The sequence below is a fragment of the Arvicanthis niloticus genome, chromosome 9 (assembly GCF_011762505.2).
Source record: "Arvicanthis niloticus isolate mArvNil1 chromosome 9, mArvNil1.pat.X, whole genome shotgun sequence".
NCBI lineage: Eukaryota > Metazoa > Chordata > Mammalia > Rodentia > Muridae > Arvicanthis > Arvicanthis niloticus.
The window spans coordinates 22,916,129-22,938,528 of record NC_047666.1 but is presented as its reverse complement, the minus strand read 5'-3'; the positions used below and the strand labels follow the sequence as shown (position 1 = coordinate 22,938,528).

The 22,400-nt window shown below is 41.9% G+C and overlaps 1 protein-coding gene across 3 annotated transcripts; it reads right to left on the bottom strand.

Annotated features, from left to right (window-relative positions):
* On the bottom strand, positions 1-16,655 carry Mob1a (MOB kinase activator 1A). Of its 3 annotated transcripts, none has more exons than XM_034511685.2 (6): positions 16,386-16,655; positions 12,473-12,639; positions 9,288-9,381; positions 8,296-8,429; positions 5,451-5,614; positions 1-3,649 (listed from the first exon to the last, which is right to left on the bottom strand). In XM_034511685.2, exons 1-6 carry the CDS (start codon positions 16,397-16,399, stop codon positions 3,572-3,574), a joined length of 651 nt encoding a protein of 216 aa, XP_034367576.1. In that variant the 5' UTR covers positions 16,400-16,655; the 3' UTR covers positions 1-3,571. The 3 variants fall into 3 exon arrangements, with proteins under 3 accessions (XP_034367576.1, XP_034367577.1, XP_076796078.1); XM_034511686.2 differs by having other exon boundaries at positions 12,473-12,636; positions 16,386-16,627; XM_076939963.1 differs by lacking the exon at positions 16,386-16,655 and adding an exon at positions 16,071-16,234.
* Between the last annotated feature and the right edge of the window lie 5,745 nt (positions 16,656-22,400).

The following is a 22,400-nucleotide window of genomic DNA, read 5'->3' as shown; positions in this document are numbered from 1 at the left end:
TTTTTGCTTTCAATATAGTTTATTCTGATGAAGTTACAAAAGTAGATACAAAATACTTTTTTAAAAAGTACAGTTAACGACTTAGAAAAATAGATAAAGCCCTAAAGGTTTTAAAAATACAACATAAATTTTTTATGTGAGGAATATTTTAAGTTATTTTAGATGGTAACCAAGACTACGTTATGCAAACTATTTTTGATGCGGACCAACAAAGAATGCTGTTCTATAATCAGCCCAGAGCACACTGGCCATCCAGAACGGCTTTACAGAATACTTTATTGGATATGTTCTGATGAGAAAACCCGCATGAATTTCAATGCAGTTGCTTCAGTAAAATTACTGCTGCCACATGTGCTCCAAAGCCCAACAAAGCCCTGCATCAAAACTGAATGTAAAATCAGGAAGACCAAAAGACTAGCGTTTCCTTCACTGTCAGAACGCTCGCTGTCCTTAGGAAGGAAGACCATGACTGCTGACGGTGCTCTGCAGCTCAAGTCCAGGCTGGCAGTGCTCAGGGCCCCATACTAACTGGGGATGCCTGCAGAGAGCAGAGGAGCCCTGAAACCATGACTGGACACACACTGGTAGGGCCTATAGTCTTCGGTCCTGATTTGTTTATGCACCTGAGGTATTGACATCATGTCTGAGAAGCTATGTCTAGTATGATCTTGGGGCTCAGAGAGAAGCCAAGCTATGTCTATCTAGTATGATCTTGGGGCTCAGAGAGAAGCCAAGAGTAGAAACAGGAAACCTCACCACCAGGACTGTGCTTGTGCCTTTGCTACCATGGAGAACAGAGACCTGCAGTTCTCCAGTGAGCAGTTGTGTGAACTAGAGCTCTGCAAGCCAAGAACCTGCAGATAAAAGAACCCCTGGCTAACTGACTGCTGGTAAGTCACTTTATTCAGTCAGCAGAGTAACAGTAAGAGTAGCTGTTAACACACCAAAAAATGTGCCACAAGGAAGTATGACTATTTTGTTATAAATGTATCATTGTCTAAGCTTTTTTTTTTTTTTTTTTTTTTTTTTTAAATGAGCATTGGTGTTTGTCCTACATGCATGTTTGTGTGAGAAAGTTGGATCCATTAGAACTTGAGTTACAAACACTTGTGAGCCACCATATGGGTGCTGAGAACTGGACCCCGGGTCCTTTGGAAGAACAGCCAATGCTTTAAACAATGTGCCATCTCTCCAGCCCCCAATATCCAAGTTTTTCAAAGTCCTGGAAGTTAAAGCACCATAGGGCTAAGGCAGAATTCACCAAGCAATCGGAAGCCACTGCAACAAAGTCCAGGGGGCAAAGAGGTGTGGAGCAGGCAGATAAACCCAGGACAGGCTGACTTCTTCAGATGTTATAAATCGGCCCTCTAGCTAAAGACAGAAAGACATCTTCCTCCCATGTTCTTGCCTCAGAGGGGAGCAACAGTGCCATGTGCACACTGCTGATTAAGGCAGGTTAGTTTGGGAGTCTAGCACTGTTTTCATTTTAAAGACAGAAGAAAAAGAAAGAAGGGGGTCACAACAAAAAATGGAGACACTCTTTTTCACCAACAAGGCTTTGCTTTATATTCCACTAATGAGTTGCCTCCTCTGTATCCTAGCATCTATCCATCTGGAGCTTAGTCATGGAGAGGGCATTTCTATACCTGAAATACATGCAGAGAAAAGAGAAACCTTTGATCTGAGGGTGTCAGAATTCATAAAATGATTGGGCCCTGGTTGAAAAAGAGAATTTCATTCCTGAGAGACTAAAACAAATCAAGTAAATGGGAGTCTGGGATTGAGGGGTGATGCATTCTTGGTGTCATCTAGACGCTGGCTTCCAGTCTGCAGATGACTGTCATACAGTTGCAGAACAGCTGACATCTGGACCTGTGCATACACCTGGGTTGTGAGGTGTTTCCAAGCTGTCCTTTTTTCCCTAAATCATTATCCCAACTTGAATTCCTCTAATGGTGATATGTGATTTCAGCCAAAATAAAGACAAAACAGCTCCTATAAAATTCTGAGTATACTTAAGAACATACTGAAAGTGAGTTATTAAAACTGGAGTTTCTAAGCAATACTTTCCAGTATAGTCTAGAGGAATCAAAATAAATACCAAAAACCTCACCAACTCTAACTTTTATAAAGCCATGTAGGAGGCCAGTGGGCACTGTGTAAGTCCAAGCTCTGACACACAATGCTGATAAACTCCAGCACTGCTTGTTAGGCAAGTGTCCAGAATCCCTGGGATGTCATGTACAATGAGGAAGCAGCCAGAACTGACTAGATATGAGGGCCACATGAAAAACAGGCACTTCCCCAATAGAGGAGTCTTTTATCCTGACAGGATGAGGAAAAATTCAAGTTTTGATACAAAGACAAGTAGGATAGAAGCTCTAGAGTTCACTGCAGCCTGTGCACAGTAACACAGTGAAGCCACGTTGCTATCAACTCACTCCCCTTGCTGGGTCTCCAGCTCTAACAGGCCCAAGGAGACCTGCTGTCACACACCCCCGAAAGCTATTCTGTGGTTTTGACCTTTGTCCTTATTGCTATGAAGTCTGTGCATTTCTAAACAGAAACGTAAGTTTCAAGTTGCAATAAAACATGGAATCATTAAGAAATAATCAAGTACTCTGAATACCTTTTCTACTGTCCCTCAAGAACTACAAGGAAACATCAATGAAAACAGTGATTTTGAGGCCCAAGTGTGTCACAGGATTTTGGAAGTTTCCTTGATCTCTGCCCCAAGCTACATATGAAATTAATCTGAGTGAAGAGTTTCAAATGAGAACCGGGAAGGCGCCATCAGAAGCCACAAAGATTACATCTGCCATGCAGTCTCCTCATATAGTCAGACATGAAGACAATCACAAACAAGTTTAAAAAGTAAAGTTACTTACAATAACTTTGGTTAATCTCAGTCTACATATGCCTGTGATTTACACCTTATGGATTTTTCAAAACAATTTTTTTTTTAGCAATAATTTCACAATGTAGCCCAACCCAGCCTCAAGTGTGAGATCCTCCCACCTCCACAGTGTCAGGTAACAGGCATGGACCATCATGTATGGCTAAAAAAAATAACACTCTTGCCTAGAAAACATCAGTATACAAATGTGAACCAAAGGCTATCCAAAGTGAAACAGAAACTCTAAATGTTGGGATTTAGAAACAGAACACCGCTGATTTGTAAAACAAAGCAAACTGATCTGTTAAGACGTTTGTTCTAGAAACTTACTAATAAGTTGCTGCTGAGAATTCTCAATGTCCATTATGCTGTCACACGGAGAAGCTCATTTTCTTGAACAAAGCTCAGCAAAGAACTACAGGTTAGTCATGAGATTAAAACAAAGAAGGACACTAACATAACAGGGTGGCCACACAGCACCTGATTCAGCTGTGTCGATGGATTGTTCTGAAGCTATCCAGCCAACCTACCTTTGGGACAATTTTCTCTGCAGACACAATGGATCTTTTGATCCTGGTTTCTTGTAGTCAGTATCACTTAGTCCATACCAGACAGCAATGAGAGCGTGCTAGCAGTAGATAGAGGGAGAGTGTAGCTATGTTCTAGAAGAAACATTTATCTGTCTTTAGATCCAAGCTTCTCAATTAATTCCTGAAGTGGTGCCAACTCACGCCTATCAATCAGATTAAACTCCTAAAAATAAAAAAAAAAAAAATGTAATAAGGAACCAAAACAAAAACCATATTTTTCAGAAATGAGCTTCCTAAACTTAGTTTTCTGAAATCTCAAAGAAATGACCTTTATGACCTATAAAATGACTGTTTTTAGTCTTTTTTTAAAACAAGTGCAGGTTGAGGAGAAGGCTCCGTTAGTAAAATGCTTGTCACACAAGAAAGCCAGATAAAGTACTGTGACCATGGTGCTGGGGAGGTAGACACAGGAAGATCGCTGGAGCTTGCTGGCCAGGAGTCTAGCTGAACCAGTAATGCCTAGTGTTGTGAGATGCCCAGTGTTGACTTCTGGCTTCCATCTACATGTGTACCCACATGCACAGACACACACACCATACATACACATATACATATAATTTAAAAACTAAAACATTGGTGATGCTGTGACATATGCTGGTCTTCCTCCACATTTCCTGACACATAGCTCCTAAAATCCTGGAATCTCTACAGTGTCAACAGTATCTGGTGACTTATAAGATCACCAGGTGTGACTGGGCCCCAGAAAGACCAACACATGACTCATGACTTTTACAGTATTGGGACATCAGGCTCCCTTCCTAACCAACTGTGGGGTGAGAGGAACTGCAGCTATGGGATGATCCTCACCACTGTGCTAACCACCAAAATGAAATACATGAACTTATACAGAAATGACCTGAAAATTACAAACTAAACCTCTGATAATAGCTACCTCATGAGAAGTCAACTTCTACTTTTATACATATACATATAAACATACACAAGTGTGCACACACAAGGAAAAAGAAAAATATTAAGTGTGGTATAGCCTTTCCATTATACACAGAGCCATAATACACAATAATCACTAAAAAGCTACCAGTTTTCTATACTATAAAATGATAATTTACATACAGAATTGTCTAGCTCTAAAAAAAAAGTCCTGTTTTCATTTTCTGCTTTTTAAAAAAATTTAGCACAAGTGTGTATTAGCCACACATGTTGGGGTATCTGAAGAGAGCAGAAGTAGGTATCAGACTTTCTGTAGCTGTAGTTAAGGTGGGTGTGAGCTCCCCAATGCAGGTGCTAAAAACTGAACTCAAGTCCTCCGCAAGAGCAGAAAGTGTTCTTTACTGCTGAGCCACCTGTCTCTCCAGCTTTCTTTTCTGGTTTTTTGAAACAAGGTCTGGCTAGGATTAGAGAGATATGGCATCATGCTCTGATAATTCTTAGTGTCTTTTTCAAATACCTTTATTTGACCTTTTAAAGTTCTAATTCTGTTAGTGCTCACAGGCAATAGGCCACAAACCTGGATGACCAAAGAAAGCCCTAGGTACCAGTCCAAAGTGGGATGCTGCCTTTCTTCCTTTCTTTTGTTTTTAAAGATTTAGTTCTCTATTTTAGGTGTATACATGAGCTTTCATGAGTTTATGTAAACCACATGTGTGCATATGTCTGCAGAAACTAGATGAGGATGCTGGATCCTCTCCAGCCCATTGTGAGCCTCCTGATATGGGCTCTGGGAACTGAACCCAGGTCCTCAGCAGTAACTATATGTGTTCTTGCTTAACTGCTGAGCCACCTCTCCATCCCAGAGAAACTGCCCTTCTATACTGCTTCATGAATCAATGAAACAGTGTTAAGAAGAGAACAAAACTGGAGACAGAACAAAGCTTAAACTTAAAAAAAAAAAAAAAAAAAAAAAAGCTTAAACTTAGACATTCTACATCTGTAAATAAGACAATGTTTTTACTGAGTTATCAAGGTCCAAGTCCACGGCCCAGAGCTCACTATGGCTCACCTACCTGAACAAAGAAAATAAAGTGCTTAAAGGAGGTGTTGAGGTGGGCCTCCTCTTGCAGCTGCATCACAGAGTCAAAGTGCTGGTGGTAAATATGGGCATAAACCCTGAAGAGACGCTTCAGAATAGTCTTTGCCACAGACATAAAGTTTTTGGGAAACGGGACACCTGTAATTGAATACACGCCTATCAGTCTTTTATCAAGTCAGAATGCACAAGTCTTGACGCTATCTAGATCAACTGTAGCACACAAGCTTACACATTCACAGAGCAAGGGAAATCCCAAACTAAGAATTCTTCACACACCACATTGATTGCCTAAAACACAGGTATAGAGACTGCTATGTCACAGTTCAAATGAACATGTCAGTTGTTTAACATCAGAGTTTCTCTCTAAGATCAGATGCAACAAGAATACACACTTTGATTATAAACATCACTTTTGTCGTTTGTAATAGGAAAAGAATTTAGAAATGGAAATTTTCCTAAACATATACCACTCAAGTCTTTACTATCATCTATGTAGGTAGAGATACCTCATCTTGTACATTACTCTGAAAAGTAAGTCTTCACTTTCCTTTATCCTAAAAAGGATGATCCTTCCTGAAACAGAAGGGGGCTTTTTTCTTTCTCAAAGAAAAGAAATACCTCATGAGAAAAACTGGGAGGTGTGGGGACCTCTCCAAGCAGTAGCCATGGGGCGAGTGGCTAAACTCTGGACAATTTTGGATAACAGAACCAAATCCTTTATGGACAGAACGCCAGCGAGCCAGTGCTAGCTACACAAACCAACACTAAGAAAAACTAAGATGGCATCTGCCAGCCAAGCAAGTGGTGTTTGTCTTTAATTTAAGGCAGAGACAGGTGGATCTCTGAGAGTCCATCAACTCTACAGTGAGTCCCAGGCCCGACAAAAAGTCAGTTTCAGGGGTCCTGAGTTCAATTCTCAGCAACCACATGGTGGCTCACAACCATCTATAATGGGATCTGATGCCCTTTTCTGGCGTGTCTGAAGAGAGCAGCAGTGTACTCATACATAAAACAAACAAACAAACAAATCTTTAAAAAAAAAAGTTAACTTCAAAAACCAGTTCCTCAGAAATACCTTTGAACCTCTTGGAAAAGGGAGGCTTAACAGCACTCCTACCATGCATCTTACCTTTTTCTTTAGTCAGCCCTTAGAAGCTTGATATAATACATCTTGTATATTTTTATGGTATTCCCAACTCCTAGTCTTGCCTAAATTGACTTTTCAAACATTACACTGAAGTTTATGAGTGGTTTCTCAGAGCAAAATGTTAATATGAAATACCACAAAAACAGGTTTTAAAATCAAACATCTTTCCTCTTAAGATTCCCATCTTGCTAATAACTTAAAATATGCTAAGGGGGCTGGAGAGCTGGCTCAGCAGTTCCAGAGGTCCTGACTTTGCTCAGAGCCCCAGGAACTGTAGGCAGGCTGACTTCACTCTTCACTACCATACCAAAAACAAAAACAGTAGTTCTCCTAGTAGAACATTTTTAAAAAGAAATGGAGAAGTTGGGGTATAACTTAGTGGTAGGCAGAGCATGTGATCAACCACATGAGGGGCCCTGGGTTTAAGCCCCAGCACAAAAAAAGTAATAACTTTCTTACTGTCAAATGTAATCTGGGGCTCTGAGCAGAGCTCAGGGCAGAACATGAACCTAGCACACAAGGCCGGGCTTCAATCCCTAGCACCACAAAAAGCAACAACAAAACACCCCACGTTTTAAAAGAGATGAGCAAAATAAGAGAAGTGTATACTGCAAAACATTCCATAAACAAAATCAAGGGTACCCTAGGGAAGAAAACATACAGCTTATATGACAAAGACCAAATACCTATAACACACAAAGGACATAAAATGTAAATGAAAAAAAAAAAAAAAAAAAACAGAATGAAAAGAACAGAAAATGTAAATGAAACAAAAAGTACTCCATCCCATTAATATGTGCGTGCAGACGTGTACCTATGCGTGTGCTGTAAAGCACATGTGGAGGTCAGAGGACAACCTCCATTTACCATGTAGGTCGCAGAGATCCAACTCAGCCCACCGGGCTTGGTAGTAAGTACCTCTACACACTGAGCCATCATGCTGGCCCCTTTGTTGGTATTTTTAAATGGTCATTAAAACAAAAGTTTAGGGCCAGTGGCATGGCTCAGCGGGTTTGGTACTTGCCATAAAAGCCGAATGACCTGAACTAGATCTTCAAAACTCATGTAAAGGCTGGACACAGTGACACAGACCTTTATTCCCAACAGTGGGGAGGCAGAGGCAGGCAGATGTCTGTGAACTCCAGGCCAGCCTGGTCTGCATAGTGAATGCCAGAAAAGCCAAGGCTACATAGCGAGATCCTGTCTTGAAGCAAAAATTAAAAAACCATGTAAAGGCAGAAGGACCAAATCCAAGAAGTTGTCTGACCTGCACACACGCTGTCATACACACATCCTACACTCACACCACACACATAAAAAGTTGTCTGACCCACACACACGCTGTCGTACACACATCCTACACTCACACCACACACATAAAAAGTTGTCTGACCCGCACACATATGCTGTCGTACACACATCCTACACTCACACCACACACATAGAATACCTTTTATTTTAAAATAGATCCAATTTAATCAAACTGGAAAAGATTAAACAATAAGTATTAACTGGTATGAAGAAAACAAGTGGGTATGCTAGGAGAATATACATAGATACAAGTTCTTCGCAGAGTGTGGCCTTCTCTGTTAAACTGATGTAAAGTAATAGAGCATTTAAAGATTTCAGTCATCACTCACAAAGAAAGGCTGCTCCAAGAGTGTTAACTTACCAATCTTTGAAGGAAAAAGAGTTTCGTCATCAAGCTGATCCTGAACCCAAGTCATCAAATAGTCAATATATTTTGGTGCAGAACACTTAATTGGCTTTTTAATATTAGTGCCATCTGCCCAGTGGTATTCATACCTGCAGAGAACAACAAAGTGTTAATGACAGCTGTTAAAACCTTAACATGGACAACCTGTAATCAAAGCAGGTTCACAGTCTGTCCACTGAAATTTTATGTGACTCTACTAAGTAAAGTTATAGGAAGGGGGCTGGAGAGATGGCTCAGCAGTTAATAGCACTGACTGCTCTTCTAGAGGTCCTGAGTTCAATTCCCAGCAACCACAGTGTAAACTTTAAATCAGTTTGTAGATAGTAGCTCACAACCATCTGTAATGGGATCTGATGCCCTCTTCTGGTGTGTCTGAAGACAGCTACAGTGTACTCATATACGTAAAATAAACCTTAAAAAAAAGTTATAGGAAACCCTCAGCCTATTTTTAAGTCAGCGTCTTTAAGACTTACTTCTTTAAGATACTTACTTCTGGGTGTGCAGCTACTTTCATTAATACTATATAGGTACCAGGAAAAAAATGAGCAAATATTTTAAGACCACTTAAAAATTCTTGTAAGAAATTAAACTCTTTTTAAAAAAACAATTGGGGATGAATTACATTTGTGTGGACAGTACATGTGAGAACAATTTGTAGGAGTCAGTTCTTTCCTTCCACCTAAGAAAGCAGTGTAGGTCACCAGGCTTGGCAGCAACTGCCTTTATACTCTCTGAGCCATCTCACTAGCCCCTAACTCAAAATTTATACTTTACTCTTAGAACAACATAATTACAATATAAATATTAAACACTGAGTACTCATATACCTAAGTAGTTAACAGCAAGAGTTACTGCTGAGTAGTCAAGAACTCAGACACAGAATTGTCTCTACAGGAAGAAACAGATTAGAATAGTCTGTATTATTTAGTACTTATCAGTTATAATACCTGGGACCTGCTGACATGACTGGGCAGCTGGCCTCAGTGCAGAATTCTGTGATGGTTCCATACAACATGTTGATCTGATTGAAGAAATCCACAGCTGCAGAAACGAAGGTACAGTTGTGTTAAGTGTCTGCCACACAAACCATGACAACCAAACAAACTTCTCAGCCAAAGAAAAAAGGAGTAATATTTTCTTTTTTAAAGTGGGATCTATGTTGCCCAGGCTAGTCTTGAACAGCTGGGCTCATGCAATCCTCCTCCCTCAGCCTCCTAAGCAACTAGAATTACAGAAGCACAGTGCCATATCCACCTGACTTAAAACACTGCAGCTAATCTACTAGTACCTAATAAGTCACTGGAATATAGTCTTTGATTAGCTCCAAGGAGTTGAAAGAGTCATACCTAAACTACAAGATACTATCATTTGTTGGGAAAGAAAAAAAGATTTTATAGAACAAATTCAGTGAGAAATTACAAGCTGTCTTGTACATTTCAAACAACTGCTTTAACATTACCACGAGGCCTCCAGCATATTGAAGATCACTCAAAAAGAGTCAAGTACCTAGTATAGGGTCTATGGTAACAGAAGAGCTTAAACGACGAATAATATAAGACAGAAATGGGACCCACATGGCAACATAAGTTCTAGACGTTCAGAGAAAAGGTAACATCTGGAAGAACTGAGGGAGTCAGGGAGACACTCCAAAGGAACTTCTGCTTATCCAGAGGATACTAAGAAAGGACGAATATAAAGAAAATCATCAAGACTTGGAACGTTTTTCAAAATGCTATGCTCTTGTCTAAAGGAGTACCTAAAAAAACTAGGGTTTTCCAAGTTTCTTCAAAAATGGATTAAGAAAAAAATTCTGAGCTATGCAATACTGGCACACACCTTTAATCCCAGCACACAAGAGGAAGAGTGAAAGCCGGGCAGTGGTAACGCACACCTGTAACCCCAGCACTTGGGAGGCAGAGGCAGGCAGATTTCTGAGTTTGAGGCCAGCCTGGTCTACACAGTGAGTTCCAGGACAGCCAAGGCTACACAGAGAAACCCTGTCTTGAAAAACAAAACAAAGCCGGGCGGTGGTGGTGCACGCCTTTAATCCCAGCACTTGGGAGGCAGAGGCAGGCGGATTTCTGAGTTTGAGGCCAGCCTGGTCTACACAGTGAGTTCCAGGTCAGCCAAGGCTACACAGAGAAACCCTGTCTCAAAAAACCAAAAAAAAAAAACCAAAAAAAAACCCAAAAAAAAAAACCAAAAAAAAAAAAAAAAAAGAAAAGAAAATAAAAAAAAAAAATAAAGAAAAACAAAACAAACAAACAAACAAAAAAAGGAAGAGGAAGAGTGAATTTGAGGCCAGCCTGGTCTACAGATGAGTTCCAGAACAGCCAGGGCTACATGGAATAACCCTATTTCAAAACAAATTAAAAAAAAATCCAAAACAAACAAACAGTTCTTTGCCATGCTCAGTAATGTTTTTTAAAACCTATTTTTACTGTGGGGGAGGAATTTTACACATGAACTCAGGATAGAGATGTTAGATCCTCCAGGAGTTGGAATTATAGACTTCTGATGTGGGTGGGTGTAACCACCTGCAGCCACAGATCAACTGGGTTCACCTGAAAGTGGGGCTGGGAATAAAAGGGGATCGGTCGAAGGCAAGAAGATATGAAGCCAAGACAAAGTTCTCTGATCAAGGCTCAAAGTTTAATGTTCAGCTCTCAATTTAAAGGGGAAGTCCCACCAAAACCCTTTCTTGTTTCAGCCGGAGATGGGTGGGGGAACTAAAGAGCAGTATAAGCTCTTAAACACTGAGCCAACTGTCCAGACCTCCCAGTCATTTTTAAGGGAATACAGGAATTCTGGAACCAAAAGTATTTTGTTTGTGTGTGTACGTATGTATGTGTATATGATGTTTGTTTTGTATTTTACATTTTATTTACTGTGTGTGTACATACACAAGTGTGTGTGTGTGTGTGTGTGTGTGTGTCTCAGAAGACAATCTCCAGGAGTCAGTCCTCTTCCACCATGTGGATGACAGGGAATGAACTCAGGCTTGGCAACAGTGTCTTTACCAGATGAACCATCTTACTGGCCAGAGACCAAAAGGTTTCAATAGACAGTTTAGATCAATTAAATCTCAAAGAAAAATCTAAAACTGCAGGAGGCCAACACATGTCTTCAGAATAACATAATTGAGATTTAATTTTAAAACATATTAAATTATATGATTTGTATCTGTTGAGGTTTGGTCTGTTGCTGTAGACTGTAATGCTGAATTCTGTATCAGAAAGTCTAGGCCTATTGAGTAAATTCTCACATTTACAAGCTTTTGTTGTGCAAACTTTGTTCCTTAATTTAAAATTGGTTACATAAAAATTGGCAATAGCTAATTACTGGAAAGTTTAGAGGTAGGTGGGTTTTGAGTTACCTGGTTGGGGGTGGAGAATCAAGAGGAGGAGGAAGAAGGAGAGAAGGGGAAGAAGCTGCCATGAGAGGAGATGGACTATGAGCCAGAGGCCAGGAGAAACAGCAAGTATCTGGGGTACACCACTGGAGAGGTAGCCAGGACAGCAGTTAGAAAAGTAGATTAGGAGTTACCTCCCAGTAATTGTCAAGGCCAAATAGCCATAGTCTGAGTCTCATTTATTTGTAAGCTAGCTGGGGATAAGTTTAAATTGGTTCAGCTTCAGTATCTGCGTGTGGGATGTCCATGTGAGTCCAAAAGAGACTGTTGGATTCCCTACAGCTAGTCACAGGCAAGTGTGAGCTAGCTGCCCCATATGGGTGCTGGGAGACCAACTGTGTCCTCTGCAAGAACAGCATGGGCTCTTAACCACTGAGCCATTTTTCCAGCCCAAACTTGATAATTTGAGTAAAATCAAAAATAGGGTTTCCCTAAAAAAAGTGGTACTTCACATTGTTCAAACATATGTCTCCTACTGTCCATGTACTTTTGGAGTTGACCTCACTCATTTCTTCAGGATATTCTCACCAAGTACCCATAAGCACACAGCACTCAAGTGTCTCCACTCAACCACACAACCAAGTCCTTTGACAGGTAAAGTCTAAATGTATTTTATAGATAGCTGTTATATTATAATAATCACACCTATAAAAGAAAATCCATTAAATAAGATTTTAGCAAACTCTATAAATCAACAAATTAATGTTCATAAAAACTTACTATTAACAGCAATCCATTCATTGAGGTCCTCTCCCTCGGGCAACATAACAGCTTGCCTCAGATTGCCACTTCCGAGAGTTGCCTCTGCATGTTTTAAGAGTTCATACTGATGGGACCCTTCTGGAATATTCTTCTTTGGTTTGAATGTTTTCGAAGAGCGGCTGCTGCTGTTGGGTTAAAGGTAAAAATGTATGAATTTTTAGAATGAAAGAAGACTGGTATTTTAAGTGTATAAACAGCTCTATTGGGGGCTAGAAAGATGGCTAAGCAGTCAACATGTATTGCTTTTACAGATACACACACAAATAAATAAATATTGGAATAAATAAGCTGATCAATTAAAAAGTGCTCTCTAAAAAAAGGCCAAGAAGGAAGAGGGGATGATGACAAAAATGAATGCAGTAGTGTCAAACGTTTGTCCAGCATTAAGGAGGCCCTGGGCGCTCCATTTACACACACACACACACACACACACACACACACACACCCCTATAAAAAGCAAGAACACAGACTAGATGACTGCCTAGTTATGACTAGATGACATGCCTAGTGCTGCACAACATAAGGACCACCTGCAATCTGACTCTAGGAAGTGCTAGTGCTTTAGGGTACTTAGGGAGAATATTGTCAAGAAATGAGTAAGGTCAACTAGAAACAACTGATAAAATCAAAAAACGAGAGGCTTATATGTTGTTTGGACAATGTGAAGTACTATTTACATGGTAATGGGGAGGCACCAGGACCATGACAGTGAGAATAAGAATGGGCCCTTAGGATCATGTATTTAAATACTTAGGGAGTGGCACTGTTTGTAAGGAATAGGAGGTGTGGCCTTGTTGGAGGAAGTGTGTCACTGGGGCTGGGTTTGGGGTTTCAAAAGCCCAAACCAGTCCCAGTCTGTCTCTGTCTCTCTCTCTCTTTCTTCCTGCAGTTCCAATATAAAACTCCCAGTTACTTCTCCAGTACCATGTCAGCAGGTGTGGCGCCATGCTCCCCACCATGATGGCAATGAACTAAACCTCTAAAACTGTAAGCAAGCCCAAATGAATGTTTTCCTTTGTAGAGTTGCCCTGGCCTTGGGATCTCTTCACAGCAAGAGAATAAGACAAGGAGGATTTCTGGCACATGCTGGCTTCCAGCCTAGTGGGGATAAAAAAAAGAAGTTCCAATTTCAAAAAGATACCTTGCCTTAGAGAAGAGGCAAAAGGTAATAGAAGGCCCCCAATGCCCTCTTCTATTCTCTGTGCATCAGGGAAACAACATCGCACACTTGTGCCTACTCCACACTCACAGATCTACATATATGAAACAAGTAAAAATTTAAAAATGTTAACACAGGAACAGCAGCACAACCTGTTGCATAAGGCAACCTATTATATCCCATCCACCAGAGCATTTAACCAGGGGGTGGGGGTGGATGCACTATAGATTGCAATGCAAATTAACAATGCAAATCTACTCCTTCCATGCACTTGTAGATATGGGGGGAATAGCCACATCATGGGATGCTGTACAGTGAAAATAATGTAATGGGTACATATATTCAAGAGTCAAAGCATAGCTGAACACATTACAGAACCAAATTAGAACAAAGTCTATTTTGTTAACCCATAGAAAGCACAAACAACAACAAAACAGAAAAAGCATTAAAATAATACATATCAGAATTGTGACACCATCTAAGAAAGGGAAGGGAGCAGACCTGTGGGCTCACACCTTATCTGTGACAGTCAGTTTTAGGTAGTGCAGGAGATAAACTATGGAAGCACTGAACTAAATACCACACTTCATAAAGAACCACATACAGTAAGTACTACGTTAGAAGATCATCCCAGGAACCGCGAGAGGAAACTGAGCAACAGGACACTAAATATGGAAAATTAACAAAGTGATTTCTTAAGAGTCAATATGATCTTCATACTATAAATTAAGGTTTGTGCTTCAAGGGCTGAAGAAACAGTTCAGTAGTTAAGAACACTTGCTGTTCTTGCAGATGACTGGGGTATACAGTTCCCAGCACTCACATGGTGGCTCACAACCACCCACAACTCCAGTCCCAGGGGATCTGATGCCCTCTTCTGGCCTCCATGGGTACTGAATGCACATGTTGTATACATACACACACACACACACACACACACAGGCAAAACACCCATACTCATAAAGTGAAGATAAATCCTAAACTGGGCATACTGGTACACATTTTAATCCCAGCACTCAGGAGGGAGAACCAGGCAGATCTCTAGGAGGTCAGCCTGATTTACATAGTTCCAGGACAGCCAGAGCTACATAGTAAAACCCTGTCTCAAAAAACAAAAAAAAAACAACTAAATAACTGAATAAATCTTTGAAAAATGCACTTATTCTTCAAATGATGCCATCGAAACACTTAAAATAATGAGGATGGAAGAAACTATTTTTAAGTCACAGATGTAATGAGACACTCACATCCAAAATATCATAAAGAATGCTTACAACTCAAACCCAAAAGGCAGGCAGGCACAACCACTGCACCGTACACACACATGGAAATGCCACAGCGAAAGCCATTAATTTGTACAATTAACGGGTGCTAACAAAATAAAAAACAATCTGATTTTAAATAGGAAACGGATCTCAACAGACTTTATCCACAAATGGCCTGAAAATACACACACACACACATAAAGATGTTTAACATTATTGGTCATTGGGAGAATGTAAATCAATAAATTCCACTTCACACTCAGGTATAACAAAGGCAACTGCCAGACAGATGCTAACTGGATAATTCTGAAAACTCCTACAGTGAGATTGGGATGTAAAACGCAGTGCAGGCTTTAAAAGGCTTGGCGGTAACTTAAAGGCTAACATGTAAAAATTCACTAATACCCAGGGGATACCATCACACTCACACACACACACCCAAAAACCTGTAACCAGATGCTCGAAGCAGCATTAAGAGCGGGATAAACTGTCGATCAGTTTTAAGTTCTAAATAAAAACTCACATTTACCTCACCTGGTTGAAGAGCTATGGACAGTCCACAGGAAGAGTCAGGGTTTTCAGGGACAAGCTCAGACTGACTACTCAAGTACATACAGACAACAGTAACTCAGTAACTGGATTCAGTAGGTATGTATATAATATACATCTTTATATATATATATATATACACACACACATACACATATATGTATATATACACATATATATATACACACATATATACACATATATGTGTATATATATACATATATGTGTATATATGTGTGTATATATATATATATGTGTGTATATATAGTTATATAATATAGATGTTTTACACACACACACACACACACACACACACACATATATATATATGGACATGAATTTGAATGGGAGATGAGAGGACACTGGAGGAGTTAGAAATGAAAATACCCATCTATTAAGTTCTCAAAAAATAAAACTTTAAAAAAAATTCACATTTGGGCCGAGATGAAACGCCCACCTTTAATCCCAACTTCCAGGAGGCAGAGGCAGGTGGGGCTCGAGGCCAGCCTGGGCTACACAGCAAGACCCTTTCTCAAAACAAAACAACAAAAACAAGACAAAACAAAAAAAAAAAAAAACCCACATTTAAAGCAGGCCTGCCCTGGTGGCCTAGGCTGCAATCCTGGCTCCTTGGAAAGCTGAGACAGGAGGGACCCAGGTTCGAGCCCTGCCTGGGATAAGCGACAAGTCACACTGTAAGGTGGAAAGCTCTCTTCTCAAATGTAAACCTGCGGAACACCACTTTTCTTTCTCAGCCTCGTCTGGTCGGAGGTCGGGTCAGTGCCGTTTCCGAGGCGGCAGGCCCGGTGCAGACCCACGTCCGGCTCCGCCCTCCGCTTGGCCCCTCCGCCCGGCCCTGCCGATCGACACCCGCCCCGCCCCGGCCCGGCCCACTCACAAGAGGAAGCTCATCCTCGCTAGCCCGAGGGGCCGTGGCCCCCGCCCCGTCAGACACGGCGCCGCCGCGGGCACCGGGAAGCAGAGGACGGTCCGCGGCTCAACAGGGCCGCCGAAGCTTCACGGCCCGAGTTTGGTACTGGGTTCCAGCCGCCACGAAGCAGGACAGACCGGGGACTCCTCTGCGCTGCCTCCCACACCTCTCAGGAGCCGAAATGCGGAACCAACAGGATCTCGCGAGACCGGGCTTCTTCCCGTCCCGCTGAGCTTCGCCCCGCCCCTTACTGAGCTCAGCCAATCAGTATTCTGTAGGCCCGGGAAGGCGATGGAGCCAGCCAGGCACGGCTGTCAACTATTCCGTGGCGGAGGGACCTCTGCCAGCGCTACCTAGTGACTGTTTTGCTATTTAGAAGGACTTTCTGTCTTTTCCTAAAGGAATGCTATTCCAGCCACATCGCCTGTTGATGGACACTTGGGAGGTCTCTACACACACACACACTGTAATGCTGCTATGAATGTCCATGTGCACGTTCAGTGTGGGAGGATATATTGACACCGGGTGACACTATGGTAGAATGAAGAAAAGAGAAAAAAAAAAAAACTGTGGAAATAAATGATGATGCAGGATGCGCAGTGGCAAAGACCCAGTATTTTGCCGCTCCAATTGATGGTGGTTTAAAACCATTTGAACGTCACCTGTTACAATAATGACATCGATTTTATTTTATCAACTATTGGGTTTCTCTTTTCTTCTTCCTTCTTCTTCTTCCTTCTTCTTCCCTCCCTCCCTCCCTCCCTTCCTCCCTCCCTCTCTCTTTTTGTTGTTCCTTTGTTGAGACGGGATCTCCTGTGTTCCAGGCTGGTTTAAAGTTCATGTGTAGCCAAGGATGACCTTGAGTTCCTGATCCTCCTGATTCCGCCTCCCAGGTGCAGGAATTACAGGCTTGAGCAACCTGGCTGCCGCTCCTTTTATTAACTTTTAAAACCACCCTCTAGCTGGGCGGTGGTGGCGCATGCCTTTAATCCCAGCACTTGGGAGGCAGAGGCAGGTGGATTTCTGAGTTTGAGGCCAGCCTGGTCTACAGAGTGAGTTCCAGAACAGCCAGGGCTACACAGAGAAACCCTGAGTCGAAAAACCAAAAATAAATAAATAAAACCACCTTCTATAAATGTGTATTTATCAGTGTGTGGTGTGTGTAAGGGAGCTGCTTCTCTTTTCTATCATGATGGCTGGGGAAAGGTCCACTCTAGGTTATCAGGATTATTTAGAAAGCTTTTTCTTTTTTTTTTTTTTTCACCAACTTCTGTACATTTGTATGTGGTTTAAAGTATGTGCCTTGATATACTTTTTTGATTCTTCTTTCTTTTTCCTGCTTTTTGATTTTTTTTTTTTTTTTTTTTTTAGACAGGGTCTCTATGTAGTCCTGCTGTCCTGAAACTCATAATGAGAGTTATGTAAATCAGGCGGGCCTCGAACTCACAGAGATCTGCCCGTCTCTGCCTCTTGTTCTTTTTTATTTTTGTTTGTTATTTGGGGTTTTTTGTAAGCATATTTTTAAATACCATATTATTTACATTTGAGTCTGTGTCCTTGTGTTTACAACTATATTAAGGCAGGCCAAGCATGGTGATACACAGCTTTAATCCCAGCACCAGGAGGCAGAGGCAGGTGGGTCTTTGTGAATTCATGGCCACCTTGGTCTACATAGGATGTTCTAGGACAGCCTTGACTACAAAGAGAGACCCTGTCAAAACAACTATATGTGTGTATGTATATATACATATATATGATGAATGTCTATATGTATATAACTATAAAAATATGATGTGAGGGGCTGGAGAGATGGCTTAATGATTAAGAGCACCTGTTGTTCCTATACAGTACTTGAGTTCAGGGTCAAGCATCCACACTGTCTGTAACGCCATCTGTAACTCCATTTCCAGAGGATCTAACACTCATCTGACTTCCACAGACATCAGGCATCCATGTATACCACTACATGTAAGCTGGCAAAACACTTATAAAATAAAAAATAAATCTTCTTTAGAAAAAAAAAGACAGAATAAAGGAACTCCAGGTTTTTTTTAATCTTTTAATGAAATTATTCTTAAAATTGTAGAATTATTAAATCTACGAGGAAAAACTTGTTAGAGACACTTCTCAGTGTCTTCAGCTTTAGGAAGAAAGTCTTGGAGATTAAGATGGAAATCTTTGGTCAATATTTAAAGAAGATAGCAATCTAATCCCCTAAGGGGGTCAAAGATAAAGTTTCCCAGTGAGTGAGGGGCAGGGAGAAGAGACACAGGTAATCTGCGTTGCTACAAGAACAGATGGCGCCAAACACTGGCTCCATAGGATGGAGAGATCATAGGATGTCATCCGATCTGGCTATAGTAGAAGTGGGAAACAGAAGGTAAGCGGCTGCTCAGAGGGCCTTCCTGTCCTACCTCTTCTGAACTGCTCCTTCCTCCCTCTCCCCTCCCCCTCACCCACCCCTGCTCTCTGCTCGGTTCCCCTTTTGAGCTTCCTAAGGCAAAATTGGCAACCTTGACTCTTCATTCTGTGTAAGCACTCCACACCCTCGTTAAAAACTCCAGCTTGACCCTACCTTCTCCTACCCAGAGCCTCTTCCCCTCAGTTTGGACAGACATTAAAATGTCTAAGCTGTTCCTGCTCCATGTCTCAGGTTGAGGACTGTGAAAGAGAAATCTCAATGTATCAGAAACAAAAAACACTCCTGGCATATGGAAGTTTTTATTCTGAAAATGACGTAAAGTCCCTGGTCAGATTTCTGTGTTTGCATCTATAGACAAAAGCAAGGCCTCTCTCTGTCCTCCTGGGGCTTGCAGTGAGTTACACAACATAGGTTTGTGTGTGTGTGTGTGTGTGTGTGTGTGTTTATGGTTTTTTTTTTTTTTTTCTTTTGGCAGATCTCATGTAACCTGGGCTGATTTCAAGCTCACCATGTAAAGCATGGGCATAGTGGCTCACACTTTTAATCCCAGCACTTGGGAGGCAGAGACAAGCAGATCTCTGTGAGTTTAAGGCCAGCAGGTTATATAATGAGATTCTGTCTCAAAAACAAAAAACATAACACAGGCCGACTTTGTACCTGAGGATGTCCTTGAATTTCTGATTCTCTCTCCTCTACCTCTCAAGTGCTAGGACCACAGGCAGGCAGGGTTTTATGCAATGCTGGGAACAGTCCTGGGCTTCACATGCTAGGCAAGCACTTACTGGTTGAGTTACAGCCTTGGTCCTGATTGAGTATAGATTAGTCCATCAATTGCACCAGACATGATTGCAAATCATGGCACTATGATGAGGAGAAGCACAAAGCTGTTGAAGATCATTGAAAGACTGACAGGAGAGAGAGAACAAATAGACTGAATACTCACTGTGGCAGCGCATACATGAGAACTGAAACATTACAGAGATTTAGCATGGGCCTTGTGTAAGAGTGACATGCAAATTTCTGACATTTACTGCCAAGCTTAACAGCCTGCGTTCAATCTCCAGGACCCAAGTGAAGGAGAGAACTGGCTCCTACAAGCTATCCTCTAACTTCCAAATACACATCGTGACATGCCCAAACCCCAGCCCCAACACACACATACACACACATACATATATATATATCAGGCCCGGCATGGTGATCTACACCTTTTACCCCAGTATTGCAGAAGCAGGCACAGGAAGAGCTACATTACTGAGACCCTGTCTTAAAAACAAACAAACAAAACAAAAGCTGGAAAGTTTAAGTGTCAATGAAGCTAAGCCCTCAGAAGATGAGCTAGTCCAGAGCAGGGTGTGGGTGACGGGCACTCCTCAGAGCCGAGCCCATGTGCCACGGCTCTGGAGCTAGCAGGGGTTTTCTACATTTGCTACTGAAAGGAGAACTGAAAGAACAAAAAAGACCAGCCTGATGAGACTGGAGCCAGCCAGGGGAAAGTGAAGGAGAGTGAAACCAGCCACCCAAAAACCTGGCCTCTTTATAGGAAGGTGTACAACAAACATTAAAGGGCTGTTTGAGGCCTGATGTCGTGTGTGTGTGTGTGTGTGTGTGTGTGTGTGTGTGTGTGTGTGTGACAAACATGTTTCTGTAGGTATATGTATGTGTGTTTGTGGGTGCCTATGGATTGAATATCTTTTTATGTCACTCACCATCCCTCTCTCCCTCCCTTCCTTCATTCCCTCTCTTCCTTTCTTTTTTTTTTTTTTTTTTTTTTCTTTAACTTCTCTCAACAATGTTTCACTATGTAACCCAGGCTGGCCTGGAACTTGATATGTAGACCAGGCTGGCCTGCAACTCAGAGATCTGCCTGCCTCAGACTCTGGAGTACTGGGATTAAGATGTGTGGCCACCGTGCCTAACTCAACAACCTAATTTTTAAAAAAAGATCCATTTTATCTTATTATTTTAAAGTATGTGCCTGTGTGTATATGGGGGTTTCGTGCAGGAGTGCGGGTGCCCGCGGAGGCTACAGGGGTTGGATCTCCCTTGAGCTGACATTCCTTCCTGGCAGCTGTGAGCTGCCCACTTGGGTGCTGAATTCCAGTCCTCTGCGAGAGTACTATGCACTCCTTTTTTGTTCTGTTCTGTTTTGTTGAGATGGGGTTTCTCTGTGTGGCCCTGGCTGTCCTAGAACTAGTTCTGTAGACCGGGCTGGCCTCAAACTCATAGAGGTCCACCTGCCTCTACCTCCCAGGTGCTGGAATTAAAGGTGTGCACCAGCACTGCCGGGTTTGAAGGATGCCCTGTTAACTGCTGAGCTGTCTCTGCAGCCTTCAACCACCTAAAATTATGAGGCAGGGTCTCATTACACCTAGAACTCACTAATTAGACTATGTTAGCTGGCCCAAGAGCTCCAAGATCCTCCGGAGTCCACGTCCCAGCCCTGGCTTACAGACATGGCTTTTACATGGATGGTGGGGATCTGAACTCCCATGTTTGAGCTTCCACAGCAGCTGCTGTCCAACCCACCTCCTCAGCACCCGCTTACTCCTTAAAAAGGGAAGCAGATCCAGATGAGGGGCCGCACGGCTCTAACCTCAGTGTAGAAAGGCCAAGGTGGAAAGACTGCTACAATACCAAGACTCTGTTTTTAGAAAACATACAAAACCTCAAAAATCCAGAAAGCCATGATGACTGAGTTCAAACCTCAGAACTTCCATGGTGGAAGGAGAGAATGGACTCCTGAATATTAACCTCTGACCTCTGTACATGCACCATGGCACACATGTGTACACACATACACACACAATTCTTACATTAAATAAAGTTATCGGAGGTGGAATTAATAGTGACTTAGGTCTGTGAGGAGTTTGGTAGATGAAACAAATTAAGATCTATTTTGGAAACAATCTACAAGTTCTGAGCAGGCAGGAAAGACAGGGAGTATTAGGAGGACATTGGAGAGAAAAGAGGCTCTTACCCTAGGGGTGTGGTTGAAGCCTCTTGCCCCCTGAGGTTCAAGAATTCCAGAACAATTGACATTTGCTTAAGGCCTGATGAGGACCACTCTGCCCCATGCTTGGGGGCCAAAATGTCCCAGACTGCTCTGTTGCTTTGGTCCACCTGTCAGGGTCTAGCAAGAGAGAGTGTGGGGGGAAGAAGGGGAAAAGACAAGAAGAATGGAGACAAAACAGAGTGTGTGGTCAAGTCTCGTTATTGCTTTATTGCCCCCTATTGCAAGGAAATCCTGGATATTTATAAGCACAAGCAGGGGGAACATAGCTGAAGACTCTTTACCACGTGCACCATGCAGCTGGGGTCACTAAACAGCAAAACAAGCTATGTGGGATAAACAAGATGTTTGTCAGAGTGTGCTCAGCTGTTGTATGATGTTGAAAAACAAGTCTCTTATCAGGGTATATGACTCGAGATGGCTGTGAAGTTGATCTAGCTGCTTTCTGCTAAAAGTCAGCTCCCAGCAGGTCCCCCTTTCTAATTTTTTTCAAAAGGGAAGGCTGGGAAAACTTACGGAAACCATGCCTGCCTTAGGTAAGAACAAA